Source organism: Crotalus tigris, unplaced genomic scaffold (genome assembly GCF_016545835.1).
Source record: "Crotalus tigris isolate CLP2741 ecotype Arizona unplaced genomic scaffold, ASM1654583v1 scf7180000017633.3093840, whole genome shotgun sequence".
Classification (NCBI taxonomy): Eukaryota; Metazoa; Chordata; class Lepidosauria; order Squamata; family Viperidae; genus Crotalus; species Crotalus tigris.
This window is the reverse complement of record NW_024096527.1, coordinates 1,073,642-1,087,705: the sequence shown is the minus strand read 5'-3', so window position 1 is coordinate 1,087,705 and position 14,064 is coordinate 1,073,642. Positions and strand designations below refer to the sequence as shown.

The 14,064-nt window shown below is 39.1% G+C and overlaps 1 protein-coding gene across 2 annotated transcripts in view; it reads right to left on the bottom strand.

The window, feature by feature from the left end:
• The window catches only part of PGPEP1 (pyroglutamyl-peptidase I), a 36,984-nt gene that overhangs the window by 20,192 nt on the left and 2,728 nt on the right, over positions 1–14,064 (bottom strand). For both annotated transcript variants that reach the window (XM_039334687.1, XM_039334688.1), the window contains exon 2: positions 9,749–9,801. In XM_039334687.1, coding sequence (XP_039190621.1) covers positions 9,749–9,801 — 53 coding nt within the window. The remainder of the gene's footprint in view (positions 1–9,748; positions 9,802–14,064) is intronic.

Genomic DNA, 14,064 nt, shown 5'->3' with positions numbered 1-14,064 from the left:
AGGGTTACCAGCTACTGGAGAGAGGAGAGGCAGGGGGTGTCTCAGGCAAGCAAGTTCCAGAAGCAACAGTAATAAATCACATGGCTGGGCAAAGGCAATTCTGGGTCTTAACAGTGCATCATTATTGATCCGCGTCTGAAATGCTTGGATTCATTAGCAAAGGCAGGGGCTGGAAGGCAACGTTCAAACACACCGTGATAGAAGCAAGAGAGATGGAGGAATATGATCCTGGTGAAACACCAGGCAGAGCTGGTCCTTTTAAAGTAAATGTTCCAAGATTCTATTCTTGATGTCTCAGATTGCAGCACAGACATTTCATCTGAAAGTAGAAAGTACCAGACATAACACACTGGCAATCTGTATTGGGGGGAAGGGGGAGAAAAAAGAGAGAAGCCTTCCAGGCAGTCCTCATTGCTGATTTCCCTTTGAAGCTCATAGGGAGAGAGGAGAGAAACAAAACCTAAATGAACTGTTTCCCCAGTCCCCAAATCTTTGTGTGTGAGTTATCTACATTTCTTGCAAACTGGAACTGGATGCATCACTCCAGTTCCACTAACTGGACATTCTCAACTCCAGCTGAACATGTGTGTGTCTGTGTGTCTGTGTGTTAGTGTTACATTTTCAAGAGCTGCCACCAAAATTACCTACTGCCCTGGTAATCTCGCCTATTGCAAAAGGCAGATGTGAAATGCACTCAAACAGATCTAAGAGTCCAAGATCAGATACCTGCACAGAGGATGTTGACATGTAGCAAAGAAGCATGGGTATAAAGGAAAGTTAGTGTAAATTCCCATGCATCAGTTCCTATTGGTATGTTCCAAACCATGCAAAGTCAGCCCATGATTTATATGAATAACTCACACTTGTCTGCCCATGTTATAGCCGATAATTCTATTTCTGCTAATTACATACCATGTTGCCACAAAATAAATAGACATCTATAGGTTGTCTCTGACAGCTGGAAGTCAAGCTCTGGCATTTTCTGCTTTCTGTAATTCTACCAAGCTTCACTTATATGTGTGTGTTCAGTCTTATTTCTCAGCCATGAGGACTAGACTCTTCTCTTCCTTGTTAAATGTGATAACTGAAGTCTAAAACAACATTGAGAATCACTTTTTTTTAATACCTCAGTGAAGCCATAAGTGTAACTGGCAAGAGGAAAAGTGTTAAAAATATGATTAACGCAGAATAGCAAAACAAAAACAAAAAATCAATAGAATAGTTTTTTCAGAAAGATGAACTGTTTAGCCTATAATCAAGCAGATGCAATTTCTACAAGGGACAGATGCAACTTCTTAAAAAAGACATTTCCGGGGTACTTATAAGTTAATAAGATCATGTTGCTTTGGAGACAAAATAGCTCACACAGGTAACTGACCACATAGCAAATGAGTGACAGATAGAGAGGGGTATTTCTGACAGAGATATTTTTATTTGATTCCACCCAGCCAATGTCAGCAATCAACTGCAAATCAAGGTAATACATTAGCTCAATAATTATTTTATTTCAGATCTGTCATTTTCCTATGTTTCAAAACATTTATTGGGGTATGACAATGAAGCATAGCCTGAATAAGGAGCAGCTAATCTTGCTCCTCTGAAAGGGCTGCCCAGTTGGGGGGGGGTGTCTAAGAAGTCTGAAAGTATATTTTTTAAACTAAACACATTCCTTTGAAGTAGCTATACTTCTATCATCAAAGCTTCAAAAAGGATGTTTCTAACTTTCCGATTTGAAAGCAGCTATATGTTAAATATCAGCACACAAAAAAGTCTGAAGGCGTTTTAAAAAGAAAAGTTTATTTTTTACTCTGCGTGAAAAAAAATTTCAATTGATGTGCAACTATATAAATTATACATTCTCTCTCTCTCTCTCTCTCTCTCTCTCTCTCTCTCTCAGAGTATAGGAATTATACTCAGTTATAAAGGAGGGGGGGACAAATCAGTCAGACAAACTTATTATCTGCTGCCTTGTGTACCTGACAAACAGTAAAACTGAACGTGTGTGACCGATTCCCTGGCCCTCCACAATGGGCTGCTTTGTGAGTTTCTAATATCCTTATCTGGCCTGTCTAGACACTCTGACAGCAATTGTCCATGCGGATGTCGGGACGCGCTCTGACCTCACTTCTTGCTGGCCTTGGGGGGGGGGAGTGCGAATAAAAGGCGACAGGAGCCAATTAACTTCACAGTCTAGAGGGCACACCTGGGCCTCTAAGCAACCTGCTGGAGGCAAGCAGGAAATGGAAGTTACTACCCCCTTTTTAAAAAGCAACTTTGAAAGCAAGTTCTCCAGAACGGCAAATAGCACGTTTTAACTTCGGAGCCCCAGAGGAGAAAGAATACGGGCATTTCAAATTCAGAAAAATTGTCCCTTTTAGACGGTCGGTATTTCATTCAGCACCTGTATGTATGTGCAGATGTGCGGACAGGCACACAAACGGGTTTTTGTTTCTAGCAGCAGAGATCACGTTCGACTCGAGCGTCTCTATTTAAGCCAAATGAAAATAATTTTACTTAATATTTGTAGACGACCCGACAGCAGATTCGGAGGTTTTTTCCAACTCATTCCTCTTTGGCTTTGTTGAAGATTAAGCCATGGTTTTCCACCACCCCACCCCCCACCCTCCATGTCCCCTTGAGCATTTTCAAGTCGGACAGTCCGGGACATGTATTCAACGCCAAAGAAATCCTTCAATAAGAGAAAGGAATTGGGGAAAGGGTTTTCTTTCTTTTCTCCCCCCTTCTTCTTCCTTTAAAGCTTTAGGATGCAGGATAATGCCCAAGACGCAATAAACCAGGAGTCCGCTTAGCCTCCCTCAAACCAGGGAGGATTTACAAAGATTGTTTAATTGATTTTTTTGTCTATTAAAATGCAGATCACACTGTCTGGAACTCAGAAACTCAGACACAGGTCTTTGTGTCCACTCAGCTCCATGAAGTCTTGTCTGCCACAGGCACAATGCTTCAGTTGCATGCGTTCAAAGGCAGGCTGTTCCCTTTCTTTTGTCTGGGCCTCTTCAGGCTGGGGACAGAATTGTGTGCAGTTTGTTGCACACAAACATGCTCAGGGGAAACTGCAGGCTGGGAGGGGAGAGGGTTTTTTTTTAAAAAAAAAAAAGAAGAAAGAAAGAAAGAAAGAAAGGAAGGAAGGAAGGAAGGAAGGAAGGAAGGAAGGAAGGAAGGAAGAAAGAAAGAAAGAAAGAAAGAAAGAAAGAAAGAAAGAAAGAAAGAAAGAAAGAAAGAAAGAAAGAAAGAACAAGCCAAAGTTTCTCTTTAAATTGAGCAGAAACTCAAGGAAACCCAAAATACCTTCACAAGTTTTACTCAGAAGTATGTAACCTTGACTTCCAGGAAAATGTGCATTGAACTGCAGCCACCAATCAGTAAGGGGAGAGGATGGAAGGATGAAGGAAGCTCTCAATTAATTAGACAGTCATTTTAAAATATAAAAGTTGTCCAAAATCATTGAAGAAATACAAATGTGAAGAAGTATTCAGCATTCTTCCTACTCTCAAGCAGGCAGGAATGAAGACGACAGGGTAGAGGCCCAGCCAGCAATAGCAACACACTATGCACATACTGTGTTCCCCAATTCTGGGCAAAAACATAGGAAGTTCTCAGACAGGAAGAGATGCCTCTGGGAAGACCATGATTACTCAATTAACTTTGCATGTCACCTACTCTTTGTGCAACACTATTATCCACATTAGAATCTCAGCTGTCACTTTTTTTTTTTTTTAACTGAAAAGCTTCATGCACACTAGCTTGTCTTTCCATACATCAACTGCCTGGCTTGATTGTTCATTTTCTGCACCTTCCCTAACCCTACTGCTGTGTGTCCTTCAAGATATAGCACACAAGAATTGTGTGACCCCTGCCTTCAGTTCATGCAGCTGGATCTGGGATTCCTTTGGATCCCTCTGAAACCAGGAAGAATCCTCCAAACCCCAAGATTTATTTTACGATGTACTTCATAATCAAAATATTCAGGGCGATGCACCGTTGCAAAGGCACATAAAATAAAAATCATTTTAAAAGGAAGTATTTGATGACACATCCCACAGATTAGTCAACAGGGGGGGGGGGAAATTACTGAACTCTTCAACAAAAATGCCTGCTGGGGAAAAATGTCATCTTAAGTAATTAAGTAATAGCTTCAAAAATAACATTTATGTTACCAGCGTGCTTATGCAAGTTTGGGCAAATTTTAAATCTATTCAAATCACTTTAAAAACCCCCTACAATTAACTAAGGCAACAATCTTACATACACTTCATTAGACAGCAAGCCCCACTTAATCCTGAAAAATTACTTTCCAAGGAAATATATGTAGAACAGGGCTGTGTGACCGCACACATACCCAAAAAATCCCTCTGGATATGAAAAACAAAGATTTACTGACTTAATTTACACAATTAAAATCAACTTAGCGCACATTTGCACTGTACAATAACAGAAAAGGCATCTAATTTGGCTCCCCAAGTTGTGGGCCCAGTGACAGCTCACCAAGTACATTATTAAATAGACACTCTTCTCTACCACAAATGCATGCTGGTGGCCAGGATTATCTCAACTGAGGCTCACCTCCACCCTGGAGACGGTGGGTCCGTATCAAAGCGCAACTAGCTGCTTAAAAAAAAAAAAAAAAACCAAGGAGGAGACACACAAACATAGACAGCTGCAAGCCAGACATCTGGCTTGCCATTAGTTGGCAGCAATTGATTAAAGTTGGGGGGTTTAATTTAAAAGCATTTGAGGAGAGTATTCCCAGAGCTCCAAACTCAGAAGGGGGAGGGAACTGGCAACCAGGAGAAAAGATGCCGTATTTCTTAGGTCACCCAATGAGTTAGGCTGAAATGTTCTTTTCAGGGAGGATCACATTTAGCTTCGCAGTTGCACAATATAATGCCATATCAAGCTAAAAAAAAAAAGAAAAAGCTTATACCCTACTACACAAATTTCTAATTCTTATGGACAGCACCGAGCACAGAATGCTAATCCTGGGAGATCTCCGCTGCGTAGTATAAAGTCCTACTCTTACTGCTACGCCATTTGCAGAAACTGAATTGAATGATTAATGCCTCGTGAGAATCTTAGAAGCTAGAAGGATAGGAAAGCGAAACTGGCTCCACTGAAGACAAGTGAGATAGTTGAATGCCCATCTTTTGGTTGAGGGACACACACACACAGGGCTTTTTTTATCATAGAACGCCCAGAACGGAGTTCCGGCACCTTTTTTGGATGGAACCTTTAGGGTAGGCAAGGTGGGTTGTATAATGGGTGTGAGTTCTGGCGCATTTTTTTTTTTTTTACAAAAAAAGCACTGCACATACACACACACACACACACACACAGCGGTTGCTGGAATTGGGTATGTCTAGTTTAATGAAGAGAAGGACAGGATAGCAGTGTTCCAATATTACAGGGGCTGCCAGAAAGAAGAGGGAGTCAAGCTATTCTCCAAAGCGCCTGAGGGCAGGACAAGAAGCAACGGATGGAAACTAATCAAGGAGAGAAGCAACCTGGAACTAAGGAGAAACTTCCTGACAGTTAACCAGTGAAACAACCTGCCTCCAGAAGCGGTGAATGCTCCAACACTGGAAGTTTTTAAGAAGAGACTGGACAGCCATTTGTCTGAAATGGTATAGGGTTTCCTGCCTGAGCAGGGGTTGGACTAGATGACCTCCAAGATCCCTTCCAACTTTATTATTATTATTATTTAGACACATACATGTTATTTAATGGCAGGATCATGGAAAGTTGAGGGACTGCAATAATAATCATATATGTTGGCAGAGAATTTCAGGAAGAAATGCATGGCACAAAAGCCCCTCTTAAACACCAAGTATGGGAAAGAAGAGAACAGGATTTACACCTAGGATAAAAAAGAAAAAAGTAAAGCAAGATGATAATTTGGGGGGGGGAGGTGTAGGAGGTTCGAGAAAAATATCTTAAACTTTAAAATAGAGCTTGGAATAGAGGCCACTTGATATGGTTGTAAATTTGAAAGACACTCAGAATTCCCCAAGAAATAAATGTGTGTTGGGAAAAAGGGATAACAGAGGACACTTCCAGAAAGGAACTATGCAAAATTAAAATAACAGAACAATGGAAGGGACCTTGGAGGTCTTCTAGTCCAACCCCCGGAAACCCTATATCATTTCAGACTAATGGTTGTCCAATCTCTTATCATAAAAACCTCTAGTGTTGGAGCACCAACACTGCACGTGAAATCTAGTAATGGGATCCTAGCTAGAGAAAACCTGAGTTGGTTAACTTCAAGGTAAGGTCAGCATTGGGCTACAGTAAATATTCATGCATGGCTTAGACCAGGGGTAGGCAACCTCGGCTCTTTTATGACTCATGGACTTCAACTCCCAGAATTCCTGAGTCAGCTATGCTGGCTCAGGAATTCTGGGAGTTGAAGTCCATGAATAATAAAAGAGCCGAGGTTGCCTACCCCTGGCTTAAACTGACAGTGTTAACAGATATCTTCTAGATCAGGGGTCCTCAAACTTGACCACTTTAAGACTTGTGGACTTTAACTCCCAGAATGCCTGGCTGGGGAATTCTGGGAGTTGAAGTCCACAAGTCTTAAAGTGGCCATGTTTGAGGACCCGTTCTAGATTACATATGTATTTCCAGGAAGTTAGACATCTAAACAATTAAGAAAGCACATATCTATGATACTTTCAAAGTACAGATAGTCCTCAACTTACAATAGTTCATTATGTGACCATTAGAAGTTACAGCCGCACTGAGAAAAGTGACTTATGACCATTTTTCACACTTATGACCCTTGCAGCATCCTGATAACCCCATGATTTACATTCGGATGTTTGACAACTGACTCCTATTTATGACCGTTGTAGTGTCCCGGGGTCATGTGATCCCCTTTGGCAACCTTCTGACAAGCAAAGTCAATGGGGAAAGCAGATCCACATAACGAGCGCGTTACTAATTTAAGAACTGCAGTGATTCAACTTGACAAATGTGGTGGGAAAAGTCGTAACAGGGTACAAAGCTCACTTAATACATTTCTCACTTAACAACATAAATTTTGGGGTCAACTGGAGTCATAAGCTGAGAACTACCTGTACTTCACGGTTCCGATATTAGCATTCTAGTTTACTGGGCTGTTCTTTAACTGAAGAGCATGGATGTGGTCACTGAGCTCAGGCAGAATTTTGCATGATAGGTCATGGCAAAACTGTGTTCCTCCACCCATCCCAAATTGTTACGCTGCTGTTCAATCAAAGTCACACTCATGTACCCCGCCTTCCCGCAGAGCAACCCCTGGGGAAGCTGCTTGCTCAACAGATCCTTGTAACCCTGACAAAATAACATCATTCAGTTTCACATCAATGGCACTTTCAACCTTACAAAAGACCTCTTACCAGCTGTTAACGGCTGGCTGTGCCAGATGATCAAATGTAGCCAGCTGAGTAGCCAAAAGAAGAACTTTGAGCCTTACCCCCTCCACATCCCCACTACACACACGATCAGGAGCACAAGTCAACTTCACTACAATCAACAGGTGTGTGGCAGAGGTGGATGTTACACAGTTGTATAACAGAGACAAAGAAGACCTCGTAATTATGCCTGGAGTTGGGTCAGTTTCATCTTCACTGATTTGAAAGAACATTCATTCATCTTTGCCTACTCTTTAGCCTCTGCAAACATTCCGCCATCATTTTTTTCCAAGTAAAAACTAGGGATGGGGAGACAACATCACAAAAACTGTTTTAATGATGACAGCATGCTAAGGGAAGGGTTTACAAGAAGTGGAAGATGAAAGGGTAAACAGGGATTTTTTTTTTTAAAGGCAGACGCTTCTTGGAAGCCCAGAAGCAGAGAATGAAGACCACAGTTCTGCCTTGCTACACTCCCCAAAGCAGAATGTCTATGGAGATTCTCAGTCATCCAGGTCATGGTTGTCCCCAAAGTGCTTTTTCAAAAGGCAACTGGACTTTGTTTTTTTCTTGAAGATGTTTCAGTTCTTATCAAAGAAGAAGCTTCTTGGATGAGAGGTGAAACGTCTTCAAGGAAAAAAACAAGTCCAGTTGCCTTTTGAAAAAGCACTTTTGGGTCCCCAAAGCAGGTACTCTGCCCCTAATCTACCTGGATTCTTCAGGCACCTGAAAAGAGAAGAAGTCCAATACATTTGCTATCAGTCCAGAGTGCAGGACCCAGAATCATGAATTTAAGACACAGGGAGGCCGACTCCATTTGAATATTGGTAAAAAAAAAAATCCCTACAGTACAGGCAGTCTGACAATTAAATCAACTACCCAGAGATCTAATAGATATACTCTTCACTGGATATATTCAAGCAGGAGCCGAACAGCCATTTATTCGGAAGGCTTTTATATGGGTCCTTCCAACCCAATGTTTCTAAGGAAGTTCCATTAAGTTTAGACTAAACTAAGTTCATTGGTTTATACACACTGCACAGAAAAAAAATGGGTGGAGCTTCAATTACGCCACTGTGGTTGCTGTCTTGATTTATTTTTGACATCAGGTGGGCACCGCTGAATCAAGGATAGGTATTCCTGTAGCGAACAGTCATTCACAGATTAAAGTGTGGGTTGTTAAGTCAGTGGTCTCATCCTGTACTATCGGTTTTGAGTTCCACAGCTTAGTTCCCTCTGTGAAAAACATGGGAAGGAGAAAACCAAAGACCCTTCTTGATCATTCACTTTGTTGCCCTACAAATCTCACAGCCGACAGCAGCTGTCTGCTAGTAATTTTCATGCTTTGCTTACTCTGAAAATGATTTGGAAGAAGTATTTTGGAACTTACTGAAAGGGTGCGTCTCTTGCCGTTCATTAATGCAGCCACACTTTTTTCATGCTCACATGGAAACCTTAAAAAAGTTGGGCTGCTTTCACAAACAGCCCAAAAAAGATACACTCTTCCAAGGGCCAGAATACTTCCAAATTATTTTGCAAAAAGTGCACAATCCTAGTAATTTTCTTCATCATGGCCTGTATTCAGTCTCATCTCACATGGCAAAGTCATTCCCATTTTCCTAGACCTTCTGAAATAGGAATAGTAAACATTTAAAAGGAAAATGTACAAAAATTGGATATAAAACTTTTCCCAACTGAATGGATGTCAGTGATTATTTCTTTGCCCTTTATAATTATTTCAGGGGTTTTAAATAACACAGGACTAACCCTAACATAGCAGAGACATTCCCTCATACTCACATGGTGCTGTGCCTTTTCCAAAATGCTATCAACAAATATGATCTAAACAGGAAATGCTGATTTATCCCTTTGGAATCACTGGCTCATTAAAGTGTTTTAGCTGAGTTTTAGTTAATAATTTGGTTAGGATTATTTAACTGAAAGAATCTTAACTTCTGATAAGAATCTTCATCTATACAGATAATCATTACACAGAACAAAAAACATTCCTCTTTTCCCAAGAAATCATTACAGTATTGCTCTCTAGAGGAGTCAGTAAGTTCCTGACAAACTCCAAACTGTGAAGTCAAGATGACAGGCCAGGAGGAGGCAAGGACAAAGCACTACCATAACTCTGTCATTAAAACTGAATAGATCCAGTCACCACTAATCAAATTTGACTTTAAGGCTAGCTTTATGTTAAAAAAAAATAAGGTCAAGAAGGATCATTTCCTTGGAATCTAACTTAAAATCGTTTTTGGATATTTTTGGGGGGAGAAATGGTTATTAAAAAGTAATGCTATTGTGACTGAAGCATTTGAAAATATGTCTTTTACCTGAACTGCGATCCAGCTGGCATTGACAGAATACTCCCCAAATGGACCAAACCCTGAAATCATAGGAAAAAAAAAATATCTTTTTTTTATCATGGCATTTTTTTTAATTGAAAATTTTTGCAATTTTACAATAAAATCCCTCTCCCATACTTCCCCACCCTCCCAGAAACCCTCCCCCCATCTTCCCAGAGCTGAATACAGGGTTAACTAGAACTAAAAATACAAAACATTTAAACTTAAGTAAACCTCAAACAAAAATTACATTAAAAAAAAACAAATTTTTAAGTACTTTAAGTCCAATATATATATATAATAAAAAATACTTATTATCTTAAACTTTAAACATAAATTATTCAAAAGCTAAATAATATCTTTTGATATCATACTTATATTGTATAAAGTTTATCCATCTTTTCCACACCAAGAGATATTTCTCTTGCGATTGATCTTTCAAATAAGCTGAAATTTTTGCCATTTCAGATAAGTAAGAAACTTTAAAAAAACATTCCTCCAAAGTAGGCAAAAATTCCTTCTTCCAATATTGTCCTATAAACAACCTTGCTGCTGTAATTAAATTTAACATTAAAATAATTTCTTTATCATCACAATCAACAATAATACCTAACAAAAACAATTGTGGAGTGAATTTTATCCTTCTCTTAAAAATTTTTTTAATATTCCACCATATATTTATCCAAAAAGCTTTTATACTTTTACATGACCACCAAATATGATAATACATTGCATCCAAACAACCACATCTCCAACATTTAGGTTGCAAATTTGAATACATATGAGACATCTTTTGTGGATCAAGGTGCCATGTATAAAACATTTTATAAAAATTTTCCCGTAAATTTTGAGCTTGCGTAAATTTAACATTTCTTACCCAAATTGTCTCCCATGTTTCTAATAAAACCGGCTCATCAAAATTTTGACCCCATTTAACCATGCAATCTTTAACTAATTCTGTTTCTGAATCCAATTCCACTAATACACCATAAATTCTTTTTATATGAGATCGGCTTTGATCTTTAATTTGTTTCAAAAAATTTTCATCCTCTCTAATCAAACCCACTTTATAATCTATTTTCCACCCTCATGGCATTTGTTTTTAGGCAGCGGTGAGCAGTCAAACTCTCTTCCTACTTCCCAACTACCTGTTAAAAGAGGTTAAAAAGGTAAAGGCACCTAATGAACTTTCTGTAAGGATTTGAAGATCAGTTTCCTGCATCTTTGTCACCACCATGAAATTCTCACTGTTTGAGTTCACCTACTATACTAGTGCAAGGGATTTTTAATTTGCTTTTGGCTTATCTTATACAAACTTAGTAATAGTAATAGTAGTAAAGTTGAAAGGGACCTTGGAGGTCATCTAGTCCAACACTTACTATGATAGGTGAACTAAGTGGGACATGCCTAGGATTCCTTGAACCCGACTTTCTCTAAAAATACCCATTTTAAAAGTTTGAAGAAAATAGATCTTTTCTCCATTACTCTGATTGTTCAAAATGTGATTGATAGCAAGTTACTTAGAACCAGCTACAGAGATTTGCCAAGAATGTGATGGAATTCAGATTATACACCTGCACAGAGAGGCTTATTTATTATATTAGCCCAATTAACTTTACAGGCAGATGTCTTCTCCTGATTAATCAATTTAGCCAGAAGACCAAATTTACATGATCTATGCTCTCCTTAAACCTACTCACTCACACCCCAGCCTGATCCTGGGCACGCTTGCTGTACTTAGAAAATAATGGATACTTTCTTCAATGAAACTTAAGAAAAGACGCATAGGTCTAACTATCTTGGGAATTTCTACAAATAAGGAAATATATACTAAAGGCCTAAGCATCAAGGCCTGACATATATATACTAAAGGCCTAAGCATCAAGGCCTAACACTTTTAAGAGGGTTAGGACTTTACATAGCAAGGAAAACAAAGTGATTTCTCTCTAATTGAAAAAAATGGAGATCTACTACCCAGACAATATGTACAGATTTGGCCCAAACAAATCAATAAGTTTGAGGGGGTCCTTGATGTTCTCTATACTTGGCTGTTTTCTTGCAACTGTTTCATTACCCAAACTAGATAATATCATCAGTGCTCTTTTCAACCTTGAACTACAATATTCTCCTTCATTAAATCAATAGTTTGCTGTGATCTCAAACAGTTCCTTATGCAGCACATCGTGGTTGAGTCACCTGATATGGAATAAAAAATATTTTTGAATGTTTATTACATTTTCCCCCAAAGAACCAAACTAGTTTTTTCTTCTTCCACAATCTGAAGAGTCCATTACTTTTAAAAAAAACAAACATTGTGGTTCTTTAAAGTCAAATATACAGCACTGTTTTATATTGTACTTCTTTATATTGTACATGTTCAGGAGAAAGAGCAATATAAAATTAAAATGAATGTACTGTCCTCAGAATAACTTTTCACATCAGCATAAATGTACCTTGATATTGTGCTAGATCAGTTACCCATTCTGCACACTCTTATGTTTACTCAGAAGTAAATACACTAATCTCCATGGGATTTTACTCCAAAGCATTACACATGTATCATGGGTGAATTCTCCTGCTCACATTTGCTGCCTTCCCATCTTTCTTGCTTTGGTCTCCCCATTGTTCTTCCGCCTTGGACAGTGAGATGGGTGGCATATAAATTTAATAAATAAAATATAAATATAACAACATTAAACACACTCCCAGCCCAAGAGATTGGCAGCATTCACAAGAGGTCAGTCAATTTCCGCTTCAAAGCTTTTCAAACTATGTAAAACTGAGGCACAGAGTGACAAGGTGTCTATTGCACTAAGCCATAATTTGGTTTGTCATCATAGTTTATAAGACAGGGCTTATGTTTTAGATACTTCAATGAACAATGGTTAGTAAACATTGCATATAAACCCAGTTTATATCTCTAGGGTGCATTTCTATCTTCGCTATTTCTAATTTCCCAGAGAATTGGTTGCTCAGCAGTTTGTCAAAGAAAACAAAATCTTTCCTTAAATCTATTGGGTGTGAAGTCTTCCATATCTGGTTTTACACACTAAGCACTTTCTGGGAAAAGCAGATTTCCAAAAGAATATACAGTGTCTGAAACTCAAAGAAAGAATGGCATGCTTTGGCTTTTTTTAATGAATAACTTTGTTAACTAGCAAGCCATAACTAGTATTTGTAGATGTTCTACCCCAAGTAAAGGTTTAAAATGTTCGAGATGGGTGAGATGTCACATTTTTTTTCAATGAGGACAAAACTCAGCAGCACTTTTTCGTGCGGCTGCTGATAAAAACAGGATCGCCAACATGATCGCCAATGTCCGATAACGGATATGGCACAAGAAGAAGAAGAAGTCCTCAACTTACAATCATTCATTTAGTCCAGGGGTAGGCAACCTTGGCTCTTTTATGACATGTGGACTTCAACTCCCAGAATTCCTGAGCCAGCCATGCTGAGGGGAAAGGGAGAAGTTTCCAAGCTGAGCCATGCTGGCTCAGGAATTCTGGGAGTTGAAGTCCACAAGTCATAAAAGAGCCAAGGTTGCCTACCCCTCGTTTCGTCACTGTTCAAAGTTACACCGCACTGAAAAAAGTGACTTAAGATCAGTTTTCAAACTTACGACTGTTGCTACATCCCTATGGTCATGGGATCAAAATTCCAGCGCTTGGCAACTATTTATGACAGTCACCACTGATCCAGGGTCTCGTGATGGCTATTTGTCATCTTCCCAGATAGCTTCTGACAAGCAGAGTCAATGGGGGAAGCCAGATTTACTGAACAATAGCAGCAATCCACTTATCCACTGTGGCAAAAGGTTGTAAAATGGGACACAATTCACCAAACTGCCTTGCTTAGCAACAGAAATTTTGGTAGCAATTGTGGTTGTAAGTTAAGGATTACCTGTATTGTGCTTGAATGGCTGCCCCATTGCTCCTAGAGCAGCAGGTGGAAGGAAGAATCAAGGAAAAAATAGCCTACTGGAAAATAATGCACAGTATTCAAAAGTGCCTAAATATAAAAAAAAAAAAGCTTTTCCTAACATTACCACAAAAGACTCTTGATTGCCTACAGCAGCATTTTTATTCATCATAGCTGAACAGGTATAAGTATTCAAGCAAGACACAAAGCCTTATTTCCAAATAGTTGTTTGTATCATTACAAACTGTTATACATGAACACAAAACAATTAGGAAGTCCTTCATGTCCCATTGATGTATGGAAGCAATTGTTCTGGACTGTGTCATTTTAGAGCAAAGAGATACCAAAGTATTAAAAACAAGATTTCTAAGATTAGATTATAAGAC